General features: G+C 41.4%; 1 protein-coding gene across 2 annotated transcripts in view; it reads right to left on the minus strand.

Annotated features, from left to right (window-relative positions):
• Positions 1–12,921: 12,921 nt before the first annotated feature.
• Positions 12,922–23,243, minus strand: part of mdka (midkine a) — a 33,563-nt gene continuing 23,241 nt past the window's right edge. For both annotated transcript variants that reach the window (XM_034205312.1, XM_034205313.1), the window contains exons 2-5: positions 19,393–19,472; positions 18,369–18,536; positions 13,952–14,113; positions 12,922–13,462 (exon numbers count right to left, since the gene is read on the minus strand). In XM_034205312.1, coding sequence (XP_034061203.1) covers positions 13,434–13,462; positions 13,952–14,113; positions 18,369–18,536; positions 19,393–19,471 — 438 coding nt within the window. In that variant the 5' untranslated portion in view covers position 19,472 and the 3' untranslated portion in view covers positions 12,922–13,433. The remainder of the gene's footprint in view (positions 13,463–13,951; positions 14,114–18,368; positions 18,537–19,392; positions 19,473–23,243) is intronic.

Below are 23,243 nucleotides of genomic sequence, written 5' to 3' on the forward strand. Positions count from 1 at the left end.
GACAAGCAGAGATGCGTGCGACGACCTGGGTCTCTGAGCGGGGAAAGGACAGAATTAATTGGGTGTCATCAGCGTAGCAGTGGTAAGAAAAACCATGCGGGCTAATGACTGATCCGAGCGAGTTTGTGTACAGGGAGAAGAGGAGGGGACCAAGAACAGAGCCCTGAGGGACCCCTGTAGTTAATTGACAAGGGTCGGACTCAGACCCTCTCCAAGTCACCCTGTAGGTACGGTCTTTCAGGTATGAGGTGAGGAGGGAAAGTGCTGAGCCTGAAACTCCAAGTTTTTGGAGAGTGCGAAGGAGGATCTGATGATTCACCGTGTCGAATGCAGCAGACAGGTCCAACAGGATGATGACAGAGGAGAGGGATGCAGTTTTGGCAGTGTGCAGTTCTTCCGTGACAGCAATGAGAGCAGTTTCTGTGGAGTGACCTGCCTTGAAACCAGACTGGTGCGGATCCAGAAGGTTGTTCTGATTGAGATAACAGGAGAGTTGTTTAAAGACAGCGCGTTCAAGTGATTTAGACAGGAACGGGAGGAGAGAGACAGGCCTGTAGTTTATAACATCAGACGGGTTGAGAGTGGGTTTCTTTAGGAGAGGGTTTACTCTTGCCTCCTTGAGACTGTTTGGAAAGTGACCAGAAGTTAGAGAAGTGTTGATGAAGTGGGTGAGAAACGGTAGAATATCAGGAGCGATAGTCTGAAGGAGGTTTGAAGGGATAGGGTCCAGAGGACAGGTGGTAGGGTGGGCAGAGGTAATGAGGGTAAGAACCTCACCTAATAATAATGCATTTTATTTATATAGCGCTTTTCACAACTCAAAGACGCTTTACAGTAGGGAGGGTAGACAAACAAGGACAGGCAAACGACGGACCCGCTGGAATACAGGGTCTACCGCGTTTAGGAACCGTTAAGCAGAACCGAAATTGTGTATTTTGTATGTGTACCCGGTACCCGGCATTTTCTTATCGGTTCTCATCTGGAACCGAGTTTCGGTTCCCAACCGTAGGGTTGTGACATGCTCAAAAACTGATATTTCTTAAATCTGTATTCAAATGTAGTTCCCTCTGTCAGCAATGTATCAACAACTACACACACATTTCTATCAGTATTTCTCTGTGTTGTGGTTGACATGATGATGACTGTTAGGAGTTAAGGGGAGAGGCTGAGCATCACCATGAAATGTGCAAATTGAAATAAAAATGAATAAAAGGGGAAGAAATGCTCCATGTTTTTTAGGCTGTAAACTTGAACTGTTATGTAAGCCAACTAGACAGACAGTTTATCACTCTTCCTCCTGTACATTAGCAGATAAAAGGCATAACTTGAATGAATGTTAAATAAAGAATGCTGGAAATAACTGTATCTCCATTAGCCTATATGCTATGCAGAGACTGCCTTCTTCATGTCGTGAATTGCAGCTGATGTTTTAATATGGCAATTGGCAATTTGACTTATACAACATTCGCAAGTTGTACATTTGACTCATAAAATAACCCACCTTCGAGTGATGCTCTAGTTTCTTCATGTTTTTTTTTTTTTTCCCTCTTGCTTGCGCCGGACTGAAACTGTCTTTTCACCGACATCTCTTCACCTGCACTAGTGGCCGTATCAAAGCCGTGATTGGTCATATGTCGATTAATTGCAACGGTGTCGGGTTACAGACGTGCTCCCCTTGTCACCTCTCACCCCCTAATCCCACCAGGAGCGTCTGCGCTGCGCTGCGTCTGCGCCGCGCTGCGGCTGCGGTGTTTTTAGCGATCGCGGCCACTCTAGTCAATGGGTGCTATTCCACCAGACCCGCCGCGGCTCGAAGCGTCCCAGAAGCTCCTCGCCGCAAGGAATTTCTAAAATATAGGATGAATCCTATTTTTGACGCGGCGCGACGCAGCGGGTCTGGTGGAATACTGCGAGGCTGCACACACGACGCTCCGCTTCCGCAACGTTTTGAAACGTGCCTGGTGGGTTATGACGCAGGAGGAGGTCGCAGGAGGAGGTCGCAGCGCGGCGCAGTCGCGGCGCATTCGCGGCGCATTCGCAGCGCGGCGCAGCCGCAGCGCAGACGCTTCCGGTGGGATCAGGGGGTCACTCTCACTCTCGCGGGGGGTGCGTGGAGAACTGAGCGTAGAACTGCGCACAGCAGCTGAGGCCCTCTGGGCGGGGCCTCCTACGCAAGGCGGGGCCATGCAGCCTGCGTGATTGGCCTGTAGGGAGGGGCGGCCCTGTTTACAGCTCTATAGTCTATCTACTGTTTGCTATTACAATAGACTGTTTCACTTCACTCCTACATACTTTATTTCTCACTTTACTGCACTATTGGATTAAGATTATGCATATTAATTAAAGTATTAGCTAGAAATGATATCCATTTTAGATTCCATTGTGTATTAAAATTTAAATTCTTTTCATATTTGGTAGTTATTTTTTCTGCTAGATCCCCTTGATGGACTCCTAAATTGCCCTTATGGTGTGATGCGGGAGACAATAAAAGGCTTATCTTAAAGTAAACCAACATTCCTCTGTGGTGTTCATGGTATAATTAAGGTGAATGATCAAATGCTTTATTGATAAACAAAACAAAGCAAAACACACAAAAACTGACAAAGTGTTCCAACTTCCTGAACATTGCCCTATATTCAAACAACAGAAATGCATTCGCAGAATGCCAGATACCCTCTTTTGTCTCTGATCTTGTTTAAGAAGGTCCACATGTCTTCCATATGTTCAAACCTAAACTTGAATGGCTCCAAGATTGCCTCCATCTCATCCTCGTCACATTCGTCAGGTTTTTCCTCCCAAAGCTTGACAGCCTCTCTTAGTTGTGCTTCCCCCATGCTCACTGCATCGGGCAAATGCACCCTGGTGCACAAATGTGTGTGTGCCACCACCCATTCACGATCTTAGATGTTGGCTACGGAAAAGAGAGAGAAAATATACCCACTGATACATATTAAGCATTAAGTAGCTTTTTTGGCAGACTAACCCAAGGAAAGAGCGTCCTCCTTGGATATGATGCATATAACTAGTAAACAAGCCTACCGCTTCCATTGTTTTCTCCACATCTTTTCCAACTGAGACATCAGCTGGATGAGGCTGAAGTTGCTCCTCTTTCTAAAAAACTAAAACACTTTAAATGTTCAAAATACAAGGGACTATTGCCATGAACCAACATACTTTTAGTAAAGTATGATATTTCCAACATATTCTTTAGTTTAAGGACTGTCCTCCAACATCGTCTAAATACTGATACCATGAGGAAGAATAAATGCAGTAAATATTGACAAAATACATATATTTTTAAAGACAGAGTAGTGAAACAAATAATGAAATTGAAACTTTAGTGAAGAGTAGATACAAACACAACTTAAGTGAAATAGATTGCAATACAAATCTGACCTCAGTGATGTCATCCAACTTCCTCTTCCTCACTCTGAACACTGGAGGCACCTCACCTCGCAGGAGGGCTTTAGATGCCTCCGTCCAGTGGGCAAACATTTTGCCATGACTAAAACAAAGAAAAAAACAAAGGTACTGTAATATAACATTGTGTTTTTTAACCATTTCAAAGTTAATCTAACGTCAACATTTTAGTGGTCTCACCTTCCGAGGTCGAAATTCTCCATTAGCATGACACACCACCATTTTCGCAAAGCTGGCATGTCAATCTAAAAAAGGAAAGAAATATATTATCACTGTAAATCAGATTAAACCAGATCAACTTACAATAGTGAAATCTAGTATGGTGTAAAGGGCATACTATGAAAGAAAATATATTATTTAATGTTATTATCTTAAAAACAACAGAGAATGAAATCAGACCAATAATGTAGCCTACCATCAACATGAAGATGCCACAGTCATTCCCATATAGTTGCCTGGGGAAACCCTAGCATGTCAGAAAGCATTTAGTTGTTTTGTTATGGTTTGACATTTCTGTTGAATATAAATGATACAAATTGTATACTATTACCTCTATTTCCAAACCAGTCGTCTCTTTCCACGGTCCAGGATTTATTCTAGAATGAAAAACACAGCTGTATGAAGATCTAAACAGGTAGCTATCAAAATGATAAATATGGTCCTCTTTCATGCACAACGCACACCATCAGAGGTGGCAAAAGTACACACTCTTTACTTAAGTAGAAGTACAGATACTTGTGTAAAAAAAATTGATTTGGTAAAAGTAGAAGTACTGATACAACATTTTACTTTAAAAAGTACAGGCTTTGTAATCACACTACAATGTAACTTTAAATGCCTCTTTTTCGTGGTTTGTGTGTATGGTGCATGATGTGCACACCAAGGGCTCGCCACTTTTGCAATCAAGCCGGGAGTGGGGGACACTGTTGTTGTTGTTGTTGGAAGCAGGAGAGAGAGCACAGCTGATGTGTTGGGTTGCGGTGAGGAAGAGGATGGACCAGGGCAATGTTCAGAAGCTGATGTGGATGGCAACTTGTGGCAAGCCTCCAGGTGTACCTCCATATCTCCTCTTCTTGAAATAGTTTTTGCACATTGAGGGCAATGGAAGTGAGCCAAGTCTCTGCAGGTTAAATGGCACTTGTAGATTGCCATATCTAAGAGAAAGTCAAGAAAAATAAGTTTGCCAATGACAGACACGAAACAAGAACAAAAACAAGCACAAACATGTATCAGTATATGTGTGTGTTACCTTTAAACATTATGCCATTTTTTAAGTGCACTTCCAAGTGCTTCTCGAGTCGGGATGGTGCGCAGGGTTTGAATTTGGGGCACAAAGGACGTTTGCAACATGTTGTGCAGCGTTTCACTGCAGGCTTTGCAGTGCCACAGAGGGCAAAAAACAGGAACAAATGTTACAAAATGTATGGTTATAGACTAAAACTTCAATTAAAACAATACTTCATACGGCCAGTCTTTGCACGCTGTTTAAGTTTGAAAACAGCTTATTTCACTATACATTACATTCTACAACTAACGGCCAGAAACGATAGAAACACTTTTAATCTGTATTATCTCTTCTTTTAAAATACATCAGTGTCATTGCCAACAACAACAAATGCAGACCTAACCTTGCTAACCTCTTTACACAAACGTTTAATAAAGCCGAACTGACAAACACTTAGCTAACAACGTAAAAAGACTATATAAATATATATTTTTCACATTACACAATTGCCTCTGCATTCGATTATTATTGGTTTTTAGTAATAACGTAATTAATACCTATAGCTGTGAAAGCAGAAAGCTATAAAAAAGAATTGCAAGCAGACATTCAAGTCTACAACTATTGCACAATATATTAAAGAAATTAGTTCAGTAACCAAAACACATGCTTGTACATCAGCATGTATGTAGACACGGAAATACTGTATGTGGGTGTGCACACACACACACACACACACACACACACACACACACACACACACACACACACACACACACACACACACACACACACACAAGGTTACTTAAGGTTTCTCACGCAATGCCACTGCCTCGTAGCAAATAAGACATACCGGCTTGTCTCCATTAATCACAAACTTGTGCTCAGTTTCCCATGTCTCGGTAAATTAGTGCATTCAATTGCCTTCCATCTGCATCAACTTTTTTTTTTACCGCTGATGATATTGGGACGCATCAGAGCATAGCGGCATAGCGGTATGATAAGCAAATGATATGCTCTGCAAGTATATATATATTATATCAATAAATCTAATTTTGTCTGCGAAACAATACATTTAGACTGCATTCATTGTTTTGGATAGTGCAAACAGGTCACGCACCTTACCTTAAACCTTAAAACTGAACTAACTGACTGCTAGGGTTAACTTTGATTTAAACATTTGTAGAATACTAAGAGCTTTATTGAGTAGGTGTAACTGTATTAAGGGTTAAACTCATAACTTTATAACTTAGGGTTTAATGTAATTGTAAAACCATTGTGCCACTGAAAAGACAATAACAACTCAGGAGGGAGCCAGTCTCAATTTCCTTTTGAGGGCCACCAGCTGCAGAGAGTTAACTAATTAAAGGGGCGTGGCCCCACAGCTGTGAGAACTCAGCAATCAGGTGTCCATTTTAGGTAGCACTTTCCTGGAGCGTCAGACGTAGACTGACAAAGACAAAGGAGTCCTGTTGGAGTCATGAGGGAGGCAAAGAGGAGGTAAATCCTACTTTGATTGAGCTAAAGTATCGCTGGTGTTTTATTTTCTTTGGTTGTTTAGTAGTGATGGCGAGATGAAGCCTTATGAAGCTTTCCAGCCAATTGGTTCGCAAAAGGGTTCATCTCATGAGGCTTCATCATGGGCTTCATTTGAACACAAACCCCCCTGTTGGTCAAAGTGTGTAAAACAGGCAGATTGGACATCTCAACAGTGTGCTCCATCATCTCATACCTAGTTCCCATTGAGTCAAGCCTTAGAATAACTCTAAACAACGAACATTAAATCATATTTTCATGTTAACAATATTGTATTTATTCCAGTTGAATGATTGTGATTGAAAAGCCTAAGGAGGCTGGTAAACATTGCAAAGAGGGATTTGTATTTCTTAATAATATTCATAAACTTAACCATGTTGTAGCCTGAGAAAGGCTAAACCATATCAAAGAATACATTTATTAACTACATTCTCATTTAGCTGTAGCTTTTATAAACAACAAAAAATACGTATTGTTCAGTCGTTGAACCAGGGACCCTGCGGTCATGAGTCAACTGCTTTCCAGCTGAGCCACAGCACACACACTAAAGCTCCCTGAAAACACTGCAAGATATGTATTCCTGTATTTATTGATGTTTTTATTCCTACATTTATTTATGCTTGTATCTATTTATACTTATGACATGTTCCGACCTCTATAAGTGATGGTCTGAGCTCTCTTAATTCCATCATGTCACCGGGCCCGGGTACAGGAGGGGTAATATGGTTCTTATTATACATCCATGGGTATTATGAGCGTTGTGGTTCAACCGATCTGAATCGCTTTCTGAAGCAGTCACGTGGTATCGACGGGCAGCGAGGCTTCGTTTGTCATCGATGACGTCACTGGCCCAAAACGATACAAGCCTCGATACATGCTTCACAAAAAGCTTCGGGGATTACTCGACACACGCTCCGAAGCCTCGGCGCAATACGTAACATCACTATTGTTTAGCCCCTCATGCTATAATCATGTGTATTTTCTCCATTCCTGTTCATGTGTCTTCTCGCAATTATCACTGGCCCCGTGTATCTCGTAATCGATATAACCGGCCTGCTCTCGTCTATCCCACATGCTCCACTGAGATCCAACATCTAGTTTCAGGTGGCCTGTGGAACTGCCAGTCAGCTGTTCCTAAGGCTGACTTCATCTCTGGCTATGCTTCCCTGCAGTCTCTGGATTTCCTTGCTCTCACTGAGACCTGGATTACTCCATCCAACACATCCACCCCAGCAGCTCTCTCCACAGCATATTCCTTCTCCCATACACCCAGACCCACTGGCAGAGGAGGTGGCACTGGTCTCCTGCTCTCTCCCAAATGGAGCTTTTCCCTCTTCAAGCTACCTAACTTCACTCCTTCCACCTTTGAATTCCATGCCGTCACAGTAACCCATCCTATACAATTAACCCTCCCTTCCTCTGACTCGTTCCAACTCCTGCCTCCAAACTCTGCTGCAGAAACTCTCCTCTCTACTCTCTCATCCTCTCTGGACTCTCTCTGTCCTCTCACATCTCGGCAGGCTCGTCAGTCCCCTCCTGCTCCCTGGCTAAATGACACACTGCGTGCTAATAGAACCGTCCTTAGGGCAGCAGAGCGGAAACGGTGGAAATCCAAATATACCGTGACGACCTCCTAACCTATCAGGCTCTCCTCTCCTCTTTCTCTGCTTCGATCTCTCAGGCAAAAAGCACTTTCTTTCAAGATAAGATCCAATCTTCCTATTCCAATCCCAAAAAACTATTTTCCATCTTCTCCACCCTCTTGGACCCTCCCAAAGCCCCTTCCCCCTCCTCCCTTCTGTCAAGCGACTTTGTTGCCCACTTTGAAAATAAGGTTGATGATATTCGCTCTTCTTTTTCTGACTCACCTTTACTCACCGCTGGGTCACCAGACCCTCCTTCCACCAACACACTTACCTCCTTTTCCCCTCTCTCTCCAAGTGAGGTTCTTACCCTCATTACCTCTGCCCGCCCTACCACCTGTCCTCTGAACCCATCCCTTCAAACCCCCTTCAGACTATCGCTCCTGATATTCTACTGTTTCTCACCCATTTCATCAACACTTGTTGTGTTATATGTAAATGAGCTGTGCGGTTGCCCTGACGTCATTGGCTGCCAATCCGTCCCCGAATATTGTGATTGGAGCACGCCGGGCCGACGCGCCCCAATCCCAGCGCACATCCGGCGCACACCATCCGGAGACGACTACAAAGCCTGGGGACAACGATCAGTGGATCGTTGCTCTGTGTGAACAGACGCCTCTCGCTATTTTGCTTCTTGACTGTAAACAAAACCGTTAACTGTGGTTAACTCTTGTGATCTGTGATTAGTAGTGTGGTTATGATTGAAGGTGTCTAGATTAGTTTAGCATCACTTTGACTGTTGTTCTGTAGTATCGCTGTGTCTGCTTACAGCTCCTTTGTTAGTTGTACCACTTTGATAGTGAGGGTTGTTATTTTGTTGATTAGTGTATATTCCTTTGTATTTACGTAGGCTCCCTTATTAGAGTCCTCCCTTTGTTGATTGCCCATTTAAACCTGCGCCCTTTTGGCCACTTTGTTTGTTCCAGGCTGCTTGCCTGCCATTTTTGTTAATCTGCTATATAATAAACTCCTTTTATAATTATTACCAATTCCAACTGGTGTGTTGCATTTCTTCATCGCCTAGTGGGGACATAACAGGACCTTAAAGATTACTGCACCTGAAAAGCCTCGAACAACAACCTTCAGTCTCACAGTCCATATGTTCATCTCAATACCTCTCCTCAATTCCTCTCTTCCCCTCCTCCGGGACTTGACCCGGAAATCGATCAAGACACGCCATGTTGAAGGACGTCCCAATACTTGAAATAGACACGGAGGAGTTGAGGAGGGGTGAGGGAGGAGACGAAAGGGAGGATACACGAGAGCAGACTACGCGGAAGTGTTTTCACTACTCGCATATAAAAACCCCGCCCCCACCGTCACAGCTGGTCGATTTCAACAGAGGAAAACGGAGAACTGGAAGAATGAGTGGAAAATGTGTGCATTATGGAAAAGCGTGCTCACAGCTCCGTGGGAATTATTATGTGCAATTCATTTCTTAAGGTTAAACAATTTAAGTCATGTTTAATGTTCTTGAACATCACTAAAACATAGCTATTAAGAAAGCTATTTCATAAATGACTAGATCTTGATAAATAATAATATTTGTATTGTTTTGTGTTAAGATATTCAGGAGTTCAATGATTTAAAATTCACAGTCCTGAATGTGGGTTTGTGGTGAATGTGGGGATCTACAGGACATTTTCAGAGTAAGGCTTTCACATTATTATAATTATATTGTTATTTAAATGTAGGCTACATTTTACACCAAAACGGAACACAAAAGCAGGACCAACCATCATACATTGAATTCCTTGACTAACAAGAGAAAGATTCATTCATTTAAATAAATATTTAACAACAAATGGGCCGGTTCTAAAGGGTCAGTTAAGCCCGATGAGAGGGGATACAGCTGTGCACATGTCCTCATTAACAGACGTCGTTTAAAAGTGACGTTTGAGTGAACGAGCACATCCCAATTAATACCTGAGGACTCCTCTGTCCTCGCGTCTCCTCCTCGTGTCTCTCACTCACATTTTACGGAGGCGGAGCTAAGACGCAAGGAAGGGACGCGAGTGAGGGAAAGGAGGAGGTGAAATATTCAATTGAGATGAGCCTTATTTTCTATCCCTCTGAGCCATTTGACTTGTGACAGTTACGTCTCCTTTGGTCAATTTATTGTCTACTTTGGGTAGTTAGACATGGAAAATGCATGGACCTCATGAGGATCTAACCCAAGACTCCTGCTCACCTGAGCAGTGTTGTATCCTACAGAGCTAATTCATTTTTGACAGTTTTAGGTTGTTTGGTAGATTATGTCACAATGAAAATGTAAAAAAGGAAATAGAACAATTTATTGTGCAGTGCATCCAATAAAACTATCCTCAAAATAAAGAGGATAGAGCCAAGAATCTCCAGTCTTCAAGGCAGCGTTTTATCCCAGTGAGCCAACCTGGGATCTGGGCCAATTCTGTTTCGTTTGGTAATCTAATAGTACGTCATACAATTGAGGCACGAACACATGTAATTGAAAAATTCTTCTCTTTGCTTATTTGAGTTTATAATTTTAAATGTTTTACCTGAAAAACCAGTGCAAATAAAGAGGATTGAAAACACAAGCTCCAGTCTTCAAGACAGTGTTTGATCCCTGTGAGCCATTTGACCTGAGCGTCAACCACTTCGTTTGGTAAACATATCTACATTTTGGGTATTGAACTTAAAAAAAACTCAAGTTTATCAATAAGCTGTGCCTAGATGGACACATGTAAACGTAAAACTGCTCTTCTTTAACCTCGAGGTTTAAAATCACTGCTCCTTCTAAGAATCAAACTCACAACCTCTGGTCTTCTGATACGTCTCATATCACTCGGAGCTAAATGACCTACAGTAAGCAGTCTGTCAGTTTTCTGGTAGAGACTTTCTCTTGGTATGGGTTGTGAAACAAATCAGAAGAAAGTCATAGTATAGCACCACTACCAGATGTTAATGTAGAACTGATCTCTTTGCTTATATGAATTCATTATTTCTGGCTGCTGGACCTTAAAGGTCATTGCAAGTGATAAGCATTGAACCCTCAACCTCCAATCTTCAAGGCAGTGTTTTATCCCTGTGAGCCACTTGACCTGGGAAATTTCTGTTTCGTTTGGTAGACTTATTCTACACTGGGTGTTGGACTTGGAAAAATCACTGCACTTCATGAGGATCGAACCTAAGACTTCAGTTCTTCAGAATAGTCTTGTCTATGCCATGAGATCTGAGTAGAGTTTGTGTCACAACCTCTACATGTTTGACTCTGATTTATTATGGGTGTTGGACTTTAAAACCGAAGTATCGAACACTCAACATCAGCTCTACTGAGCTTCCTCATAAGTCCATGATCTATATGACATCTCAAAGAAACGTCTAAATATAATAACCTTTCAAAGTAATTGTCTTTAAGGTCCGACCCAAGATAGGAATTTAACACACAACCTCAGCTCTACAGACCACACATCTTCCACTCTGAGCTATATGACTGAACACACACACACAACCTCAGCTCTACAGACCACACATCTTCCACTCTGAGCTATATGACTGAACACACACACAACCTCAGCTCTACAGACCACACATCTTCCACTCTGAGCTATATGACTGAACACACACACACAACCTCAGCTCTACAGACCACACATCTTCCACTCTGAGCTATATGACTGAACACACACACAACCTCAGCTCTACAGACCACACATCTTCCACTCTGAGCTATATGACTGAACACACACACACAACCTCAGCTCTACAGACCACACATCTTCCACTCTGAGCTATATGACTGAACACACACACAACCTCAGCTCTACAGACCACACATCTTCCACTCTGAGCTATATGACTGAACACACACACACAACCTCAGCTCTACAGACCACACATCTTCCACTCTGAGCTATATGACTGAACACGCACAACCTCAGCTCTACAGACCACATATCTTCCACTCTGAGCTATATGACTGAACACACACACACAACCTCAGCTCTACAGACCACACATCTTCCACTCTGAGCTATATGACTGAACACACACACAACCTCAGCTCTACAGACCACATATCTTCCACTCTGAGCTATATGACTGAACACACACACACAACCTCAGCTCTACAGACCCCACATCTTCCACTCTGAGCTATATGACTGAACACACACACACAACCTCAGCTCTACAGACCACATATCTTCCACTCTGAGCTATATGACTGAACACACACACAACCTCAGCTCTACAGACCACATATCTTCCACTCTGAGCTATATGACTGAACACACACACAACCTCAGCTCTACAGACCACACATCTTCCACTCTGAGCTATATGACTGAACACACACACAACCTCAGCTCTACAGACCACACATCTTCCACTCTGAGCTATATGACTGAACACACACACAACCTCAGCTCTACAGACCACACATCTTCCACTCTGAGCTACTGTATATGACTGAACACACTTCACAGTTGTTTGGGACACATTTGTACTTCTACTGTGGGGAAATGGACTTATAAAGTTGCTGCACCTAATAAGAATAACAATCACCTCTTAAACTTTATTGCACGTCATTTTATTTCCAAATGCAGGTTTTTAGGGCTTGTTAACATAGCATGACATTAAAGTCACTAATGTGTCCGCAGGGGCGTTATAAACTTTGAGTCTAACAGAATCAAAAGCTCCACACAGTGAGAAAAGATCCATCCCATCTCCACACATGTTTGACATTTCACAGTGTAATATCATTGATTTAGCAAGGGTCACACGGTGGTGAGAGTATTAGATTATAATACACATTGTTCATGACTGTAATGCATTATACGGCAATCTAAAATGACTATGTAAACAACCATAAAAACTATAATACACTATGGGAAAAAGCCATTATTAAATGCTTTATAATGTGGAATGATTGAATTCTGATTGTGCAGTGTCATGCCTAAAATAACAAGTTGATAAAACCTAACTTTTAATATAAGACACTTAATAGATGCTTATAATGCACTAACATTAAGTAAGATTGTTTATGGTTGTTATTTGTTATTATGTACATCATCATCCTAAGGACTACTTCACTCATGGAGGCATATGACATAACGTGATAAAAACCATAGTCTTGAGTTTATTCTCAACTTCACTTTATTCAAACCTTGGAAAGCAGTGTCAACATTTGTGCAGTTAGTCAGACCTTTCTTTATCTTTCACTTGCTGTCTGTGTATTGTATTATTATTATAAAATAACTTGGGGCTTGTGTGGTCCCTAGGCAAATGTATAACGCTTATATTCTACATTCCCTTTCATCTACAAGTCACTATGGTGAGAGATTAAAATAAGAATGTGTTGGCTTGAGAAAGAGAATACCTTAACAGAATACATTTTTTGAAATATCTCAAGGAATTTCTAGCTTGGTGGTCTTAAAAATGCAGTCTGAAAAATGCAGTTTGAACACTGGCTGATACAGGTCATGATCACTTTATTAGTCCTAATCTAGAGATGAATGCACATTTACAATTTGTAAAAAGTCCAGAAGGATACGTAATGTCAGATGAAGTGTGCATTCAAAATGGTGTATAATACTCAGGCTATAAGTGTAGAAGTGTTGGGGCCACAGTGAGAGGACAGCTGCTTCAGACTAGTTTCCCTTGGCTTTTCTCTTCTTTCCTGAAAAGAAAAAAAATGATACCATTATTTCACCAAATGCTGGTCTGTTATTGAACATGGAATAGCATATTCAATTCAAACAGCTGTCTATCATTGGGAAAGTATTTATCGTGTACAAGTGCTGCTAGGTTTCATCAAAGTTATTAGAAAAAAAAATGTGAGGACTGTAAATGACTTTTCATCTGCGCTGACTATGATATTTTAAGTGAAATGTCTTGATGGCCTCAGTGACATCTGGCATTCATCACTGTCAGTATGATATGATTTATGCCATCAAATCAACTAAACAAAAGTCATTATTATTAGCCTCAGCAATACTTGACTGTTTCCTGTTAATGAACACATTTTGCAAGATGACACGCCAAATTAAGATGACGACCAGGTCAAACGTTTACCTGCAGAATCACTTTACAAATATGTTACTAATGCAACGATCTTCAATCACCCAAATACAATGTTTTTCATTATGACGGTGAGTGTCAGTCTTACCTTTGGTTTTCGTCTTGGTTTTTCCAGAGCAGGGTTTAGAGACAGAGATAGTCTGTTCACACTGTGAATCATGCAGAGCCTTCTTCAATGTCCCTGTTCTGGTCCGCGAGCCAGAGCTTGGATTACACTCTCCCCAGCTGCCGAACCGATACTTACAGTCAGCTAGAAGGGAGAGAAGATTTGTGAACACAGAAATTAAGGCAGTACAAACAGACATATCACATATTTAGAATATACATTTCATTCGTATTGCTCATTAAACAGATCTCACCGTTGGCATATATGCAACAGCTGATCTCAAAGTACAACCTGACCTATATAGCACTACATGGGTCTGCACTGATTCATGATTAATTATTATTTATTAACCTCCAGAATTCACAGAAAATATGTTTTATTTAGCTGTTGATCATGCCAATTTGGATTGACAATGTCTTACACTGATTTTCCTTCAAGGTATAATTCTGTTTTGTTGAAAAATGCATGAAGGCATGATAGCATTGCAGCAATGGTAGCTTTGTTTATGCTCTATTTTTTAAACATCCCTCCATATTTACAAAGTGTAACCTGCACAGAATATCATTAAAGGCATATATAATTGTTAAAGGTGGGGTAGGTAATTTTGGAGAAACCAGCTCGAGTGCGCTAGAATTTGAAAATACACAGCCGGAAAAAATCTGCCACTTCCTTACAGAGCCCCTCCTCCAACACACACGAACGCGCACATGACCAATGAGGGCACGAGATAAGATGGAAGGCTGACAGGCCATCCAGTTATTTTAGCCAGGCCGGCTCAGATGATTGGTCGTGCTTTTTACAGCGCCACGGCTTCCACAGATGATATTTTTTAATGTATTTATTGTCAACGCATTTAATGTATTCATTGCTATCGGGATGTTAAGAGCATTCCATTGAATATAACAAAGTGTTTCTGAAATAAATTACATACCCCACCTTTAAGTTTAGTTTTCCACTAACAAGTCCTTAGTTTTATTATCATAAGAAGGAGGCAACACAATTTGACCTTAAATTCTAATGCTGCAAATGGACACAGTCTAAATGTCCCTTAAGATGCATTTAACATCATATTGATCTGATGAGAACAGATAGCTTTAGATATGTCAACTCCACATGAATAACAACAAAACAAATATTTAACAAACTTTCTAAAGTATAGTATAGTACAGTAAAGTATAGTGTATGGTATGTTATGCGTATGGTATGTTATGGTAATGTATGCTTTGGTATAGTATAATATTGTATAGTACTGTATAGTATGGTACGTTTTGGTATGGTATGGTATAGTATAGTATCGATTTGTATAGTAAAGTATAGTATAGTATAGCATAGTATAGCATAGCATAGCATACCATAGCATAGTATAGTATTATAGTATGGTATATTATAGTATAGTATAGCTATAGCAATGGAGATTCTGAACCCCACTATACTATATTATAATATACTATACTTAAATATACTATACTATGTTATACTAGCATAACATAGTATAGTATTATAGTATAGTATATTATAGTATAGTATATTCAAGTATAGTATATTATAATATAGTATAGTGGGGTTCATAATCTCCATTGTGTGACCAGTCTCTGGATAAGGTGATTTGATGATTAGTTTTACTTCTATGGAACTTCTCCCAAAAATTGCCTCCGGCCCCTCCCATGCAGGATTTATTTTGCCTGAGGGCCAGGGACATTTTATTCAGAGAACCACAAATCACTGCTACATGTGCCTTTATCCTTTACCCAAAGGTCTGACTAAATCTAGTCTTCTGTGTCGTACAGCAGCAAGGATGACACCATGTGACCTGGACCTGTATGTGTCTGGAGAGAAAGCTTCTGAAGGAGCTTACACTTCTTCAGCTTGGAGGGGGGGGGGGGATCAAAAGTTGACTGACCTCAACCAGGCCAATCAATGCTCCACCCCTGCAACACCCACATGTGACCCCTGTCAAAACGCTGCTGCAAAAAAATATGCATTGTCCGTGCACAGAATGTAGATGCAGGGATTATATAGTTTCATACTCAATGCTGACCATCCTGGATATCCTGAAATCCTTGAAATCCTTGTGTCCAACTTACACAAAAGGTGAATTCTGAATTCCTTACTCAAAATGTTTAAAACATAAAACCTACCACCACCTATAATACTAAGTTTTCATTTTCACTTCCTTGTAGTACTTTTCGTTATGTCTTGTAAATTGTGTTGAGGCGCTTTCATGTGAAAATGCACTAATTTAAGTTCATCTTGACTTGAGTACAAGCCACTTTGCTTTAGGCAACCACTGATCCAGTTTGTTCCATCTGAAAAAACCCTGTACAGTACAAATTGTTGTGGGAAAAATAAGACATAAGCAGTGCAGGTCTCCTCCAATTAAAGGAGAAAATCAACCTCCATAGCAATGCAACACCCATGGTCATCCTCTGAGCTGTCTGAGACACAAAGTATGTCATGAACATTTGAGGCTGAATCTTGAGAGTTGAATCATCCCAGACACAGTGTCAACACAAATGGTATGGTTATAGCCAGACAGAGGTATGTGTTTATGAAAGGGGACTGCTGCAATGTGTTGCATCATATGTTACAGGTGCTTGCAGCTACTGTTTCTGGACTGACATGCTGGGGATCATTCAGGTAATGAGGTGGTTTGTCTTAAAGGGGCCATATTCTGCTGATGTTCAGGTTCATTTCAGTATGTAGTGTCTCTACTTTAAAGAGTCCTCTCCTGCTGATGTTCAGGTGTATATCAGTATGTAGTGTCTCTACTTTAAAGAGTCCTCTCCTGCTGATGTTCAGGTGTATATCAGTATGTAGTGTCTCTACTTTAAAGAGTCCTCTTCTCCTGATGTTCAGGTGTATATCAGTATGTAGTGTCTCTACTTTAAAGAGTCCTCTCCTGCTGATGTTCAGGTGTATATCAGTATGTAGTGTCTCTACTTTAAAGAGTCCTCTCCTGCTGATGTTCAGGTGTATATCAGTATGTAGTGTCTCTACTTTAAAGAGTCCTCTCCTGCTGATGTTCAGGTGTATATCAGTATGTAGTGTCTCTACTTTAAAGAGTCCTCTCCTGCTGATGTTCAGGTATATATCAGTATGTAGTGTCTCTACTTTAAAGAGTCCTCTCCTGCTGATGTTCAGGTGTATATCAGTATGTAGTGTCTCTACTTCAAAGAGTCCTCTCCTGCTGATGTTCAGGTGTATATCAGTATGTAGTGTCTCTACTTTAAAGAGTCCTCTCCTGCTGATGTTCAGGTATATATCAGTATGTAGTGTCTCTACTTTAAAGAGTCCTCTCCTGCTGATGTTCAGGTGTATATCAGTATGTAGTGTCTCTACTTTAAAGAGTCCTCTCCTGCTGATGTTCAGGTGTATATCAGTATGTAGTGTCTCTACTTTAAAGAGTCCTCTCCTGCTGATGTTCAGGTGTATATCAGTATGTAGTGTCTCTACTTTAAAGAGTCCTCTCCTGCTGATGTTCAGGTGTATATCAGTATGTAGTGTCTCTACTTTAAAGAGTCCTCTCCTGCTGATGTTCAGGTGTATATCAGTATGTAGTGTCTCTACTTTAAAGAGTCCTCTCCTGCTGATGTTCAGGTGTATATCAGTATGTAGTGTCTCTACTTTAAAGAGTCCTCTCCTGCTGATGTTCAGGTATATATCAGTATGTAGTGTCTCTACTTTAAAGAGTCCTCTCCTGCTGATGTTCAGGTGTATATCAGTATGTAGTGTCTCTACTTCAAAGAGTCCTCTCCTGCTGATGTTCAGGTATATATCAGTATGTAGTGTCTCTACTTTAAAGAGTCCTCTCCTGCTGATGTTCAGGTGTATATCAGAATGTAGTGTCTCTACTTTAAAGAGTCCTCTCCTGCTGATGTCCAGGTGTATATCAGTATGTAGTGTCTCTACTTTAAAGAGTCCTCTCCGGCTGATGTTCAGGTGTATATCAGTATGTAGTGTCTCTACTTTAAAGAGTCCTCTCCTGCTGATGTTCAGGTGTATATCAGTATGTAGTGTCTCTACTTTAAAGAGTCCTCTCCTGCTGATGTTCAGGTGTATATCAGTATGTAGTGTCTCTACTTTAAAGAGTCCTCTCCTGCTGATGTTCAGGTGTATATCAGTATGTAGTGTCTCTACTTTAAAGAGTCCTCTCTTGCTGATGTTCAGGTGTGTATAGAACACACTACCCACGTAAAAGAGTTAATTTAACTGAACTAATTCTAGTTGCAGATTAATTTGCACAGAAATAATCACCATTTAAACTCTCACATGTTGTGTGTGTGTGTGTGTGTGTGTGTGTGTGTGTGTGTGTGTGTGTGTGTGTGTGTGTGTGTGTGTGTGTGTGTGTGTGTATGTGTGTGTGTGTGTGTGTGTGTGTGTGTGTGTGTGTGTGTTTTACCTCCAAACTCTTTTTTCCAGTTGCATGGTACCCTACATTTCATCTTCTTGTTCTGCTGGTCACATGACCCGTCCCTAAACCCTGCTCCACAGTCCCCGTTGCTAGGGACACAGTTGCCATAGCGCCAGTCAGTGCATTCTGACCCGGACTGTGAGGGTTTATTTTTCTCTGAGGATGGAATAAAATGCATAACCAGTTATTACCTAAATGTGTAGCAAAGGTTGTATATTATTAGACATGTGTTTGTGTTGATTTCTATAGGGTGTTCTCTCTTTAGCCAATAGAAAACATGCTATTAGCAGCTTGGAAAACATCCCAATTAATGAGCTGTGTGGCCATGTAGCAGCTGAGTGCATCACAGTGTAAGGGTTCTGTGTCTGTCTACAAACATAATGTGCACTGAAACTTATGGAAATGGAATGGGAACAGGTAAGAGTGGGTGTTTGTACTTTAAAGTGCTAAAATCTTCATCATATCACTCTCTACGCTAGTTAGTTAGCTTATATGCTGAAAAAAACATGACAATACAATACATTTCAGAAGATATTTATGCAAAACAATACATAAATGTCTGTGACATATCGTCGTAACTGTGACTCTTCAGTGTTAAAAACGATTTACTTATGTTAGTTACTTTTTTTGATGCCATATGCAAAGGAGAATCAAAAGCAACTCATTTGTTTTTCTTTTACTTCAGCCATTAAACAACTGTTCATTGCATGTTCTCTTAATGAACAACAGCCAGGCTACCTATTTTACCCTACCCTGATTCCAGCTTTTATGCCAAGCTATTGACTATGCTAGGCTAACCATATTGTGAAAATAATTCTGTACTTAACACACAGTCAAAAACAAGGCAAATACACATAGTATTTTCCAAAATGTTCTTTACTTTATTATTGATATCACTGTCAGCTGCTATTCACAGGGTCCTCATTCACATGTAAATGGGAAAAATATGAATTCATAACAAGTTTGGGATACTAAATATTAAAAAAGGCAATTTTTAGATGAAGAATCGTACCTTTTTTGTTTTTTCCCCCAGCAGCGCTGACAGAGATGACAGTGAGAAACAGCAGCAGCAGCAGCAGCGCAGCCCTCATCCTGTAAAAAAACACACAGCAGAGGCAAAATCAACATTCAAAGGTTCACCATTAAGTGTTGACCCCCACCCCGGGGTGAAATCATTATCTGCTCCTCGAACAAAATCACAGCTCATTACAATCCGACAGGGGACTGCTGAACAACACCTACATTATATTATATATCCTTTCAGACATCCTATGTGCACCATCAGGTTTGCTTTAAACACTTTAACTTCTGCTTGTCCATTATCCAAGACACAGCTCATGTTGTTGCAATTAAGAAATATCCGTGCTGTGACATGTTCAAGGTATAAAGCTGTGTTTCAATGTATATAGCTCAATACCTTAATAAAAACACCTACACTTCCACTATATTTGCTATCATGTAAGGGATTTCTTTCTGTTTCAGCCTGCTTTTTGTTGACATTTAACTCCTTGTGTTGGCCGGGTTCACTGCACTGTATATTCTCTTACACCATGCTTTCCACCACCATCTTCTCACACCACTTGCATATCATTCTGATCAAGACATGAGCCATAAGCACAGTGATCATGAAAGCGAATCAAAGCTTAAGATCAGCCAATCACTAACAGTTGCTCCTGCATGTTGTTCCCTGCTGCCTATTGCAGGGAACAACATGCAGGAACAACATGCAGGAGCAACTGTTAGTTCATTACTAGAAAGCTTTGTCTCGCTGCACACCAAAGTTCCCGACATGATTCTGAGTTTAGACATGAGATGAAAAGGCCAGCAGAAGATGTGTTTGACATTTTCTCTCTCCATGAAACTCTTTTATCTTCAGGCTTGCCAACAGACATCATTAACTATCTCCAGCTTTGGCTCAGCACCCTGCAGGATCCACTCACTCAACCTAAGGTGATCTGTACAGAAAACTATTCTAATGAGTGAGAAATTAATACAGTCTAACTTTCACATTGTGTGAAACTCATCATGGAGGGCTCCAGATAAAGATGAATAACTGTTCCTTTTACTGTTGAGCGTTAACCCTCAAGTTCTAAATGTAGGGGATAATGTGCAATGAGACGGTCACTAAAGAAAAAATAACCCCCGGCAGATATATTATATATCCACTAACAAGTCCTTAAACACTGCAGAGCTCAAACTGTTTGTTTATTCCTGTCTGTCTTCTTCTGTTGTTCCTGTTAGTGTTTAAATAATGTGTAATAAACTGTCATAATCTGTGTTTCACTGTGCTCAACATCCTCCAAAGTCAAATTAAATTCCTAGCGAAGCTACGGTGGCCCTGAAGTGCAAGACACCACAGCATTTCACAAAACACAACAGCATTTCAGAAAACACAACAGCATTTCAGAAAACACTACAGCATTTCACAAAACGCCGCAGCATTTCACAAAACGCCGCAGCATTTCACAAAACGCCGCAGCATTTCACAAAACGCCGCAGCATTTCACAAAACGCCGCAGCATTTCACAAAACACAACAGCATTTCACAAAACGCCGCAGCATTTCACAAAACGCTGCAGCATTTCACAAAACGCCTCAGCATTTCACAAAACGCTGCAGCATTTCACAAAACGCCGCAGCATTTCACAAAACGCTGCAGCATTTCACAAAACGCCACAACATTTCACAAAACGCCACAACATTTCACAAAACACAACAGCATTTCACATTGGACGGAAAGGGTATTCCTTAGGGAGAACACTTCTTGTTTGTGATTGGACAGAGCCATAGAAGCACTGCTGTGATTGGTTGTTTTTGCTGCCCGTCAAGAAATGACGCTTCGTGATTGGCCCAACACATCAGCCGTTAGCTGTTAGCACACACTCAGAGCTCACAGCTCCTCATATCGGTTCAGAAACTGGACAAAAGTTAAAGATATGCAAAACACAGACTGTCTATGTCATGGCGAATACAGTCGCTGCTTTATTTATGTCTGTATGATGTTGTTGTGAGTGTGGACGGAGCAGCTACAGGTTAGTTTAGCCTGATCGATCCGATTCCGATAGGATTTACATGGAGATACGCCCCGCCCCCTCTCCAGCGTCTTTTTTGAATGACAGGAGTAAACACAGAATTAATGCTTTATTAATTCATGGTTTTTAAGGGGCTTATCTCCATGTAAATACTATGGTAGACCACCCAATATTCGCATCGCTCTAATCGCTCGAATTTCACCGCGGCTGTCAGCTGTGTTTGCTCCTGTCATTCAAACAAGAGGCGCTGGAGAGGGGGCGGGGCGTATCTCCATGTAAATGCTATGGGAGACAACTACAACAAAATGAACATTTTTGACCGTGATTTATTGTAATACACGTTTCAAAGTGATGCCGAAGTAACTACATACTGATAACGGTTAGTAAAAACCATGAATTAACGCTTTGACAAGTCTGCAGATAAGACGGAGACCGAGGAATTAACGGAGACTTCGACATTCCCCCGGGGACGCCTCGGCAGACAGACACGCATGAGGCAGTGACGAGAGGAAGAGAACCGAGATCCGAGGGAACAAATATCCGCCATGTTGTTAGCCACCCTGCTAGCATATCAACGGCTAAAGCTACAACGGAGCCTCCCTCCCCCCACCACCACTCCACCTCTCCAAACACCACGGCAGGCCGCAAGCCGGTTGCTGTAACGGACAAAGACAAATATCTGCAAGCTGACGACATTGTGCATTTAAGCAACAAAAATGGACTACATATTTTTCATCTGAACACTAACAGCCTGAGACACAAACTGGCTGAACTCAGGCAGCTATTCATGAACGGTAAGGCAAGCATATTATGCTTTTCTGAGACCAAATTGGACAATTCCATTACAGATTCAGAGATTGAAATTGAAGATTATCTTGTAGTGAGAAGGGACAGGAACGTGAATGGAGGTGGTGTCTGCATGTACATACATAAAGACACCAATTTCAAAAACCGTACTGACCTGCATCATGAAAATATTGAATCTGTGTGGGTTGAAATTCTTTTTGACAATGCTAAATCTGTAATAGTCGGGACAATCTATAGACCACCGGAACAGAGTGACTTTTATGATACATTAGATGGGTGTTTGGCTGATGTGGGGGATGTAGAGACAATTATTATTGGAGACTGGAACACGGATATGCAACGTAAAGACACGTCCGTCTTCAAGTCCTTCAGTAGGATTTGTGATCTGCACGGCTTCAGCCAGCTAATCACCCAACCCACCCGGGTATGTGAAACAACACAAACTACCATTGATCTCATTCTGACCTCTGACAAGTCCAGGATCTCCAGTAAAGGGGTTATAGCATGCGGTTTAAGTGATCATTATATGATATTCTGTACCCGCAAAAAGCTAAAACAAAGGGCCGGCTGTCACAAAACAGTCATATCTAGAGACCTCAAAAACTACTCTAGCGAGGCCTTTAACCTAGAACTGGAGAGCCTGGACTGGTCAGATGAGCTCAGTGGTACACAAGTTGAAGAAACATGGCTTGGTTTCAAAAACAAATTCTCTGCAATACTCGATGATTTGGCCCCCCTAAGAACAACCAGGGTAAAAAATCGCGCTGAGCCGTGGATGCACTCCGGCATACTGACCGCCATGAAAACCAGAGACAAAAAATGCTCTGAGTTTCATAAAAGTCAGTCAATGCTTTCCAAAAGCACGAGCTGTGAACTCCAGGCCCACGTGACTGAACTCAAAATGGAAAGAAACAGACTAACCCCAAAAACACACCAGGAGCGTCTGCGTCGCGTTACGGCTGCGCCGCGGCGGTCGTAAGGATCGCGGCCACTCTAGTCAATGGGTGCTATTACACCACACGCG

Source organism: Gymnodraco acuticeps, unplaced genomic scaffold (assembly GCF_902827175.1).
Source record: "Gymnodraco acuticeps unplaced genomic scaffold, fGymAcu1.1, whole genome shotgun sequence".
Taxonomy (NCBI): Eukaryota; Metazoa; Chordata; class Actinopteri; order Perciformes; family Bathydraconidae; genus Gymnodraco; species Gymnodraco acuticeps.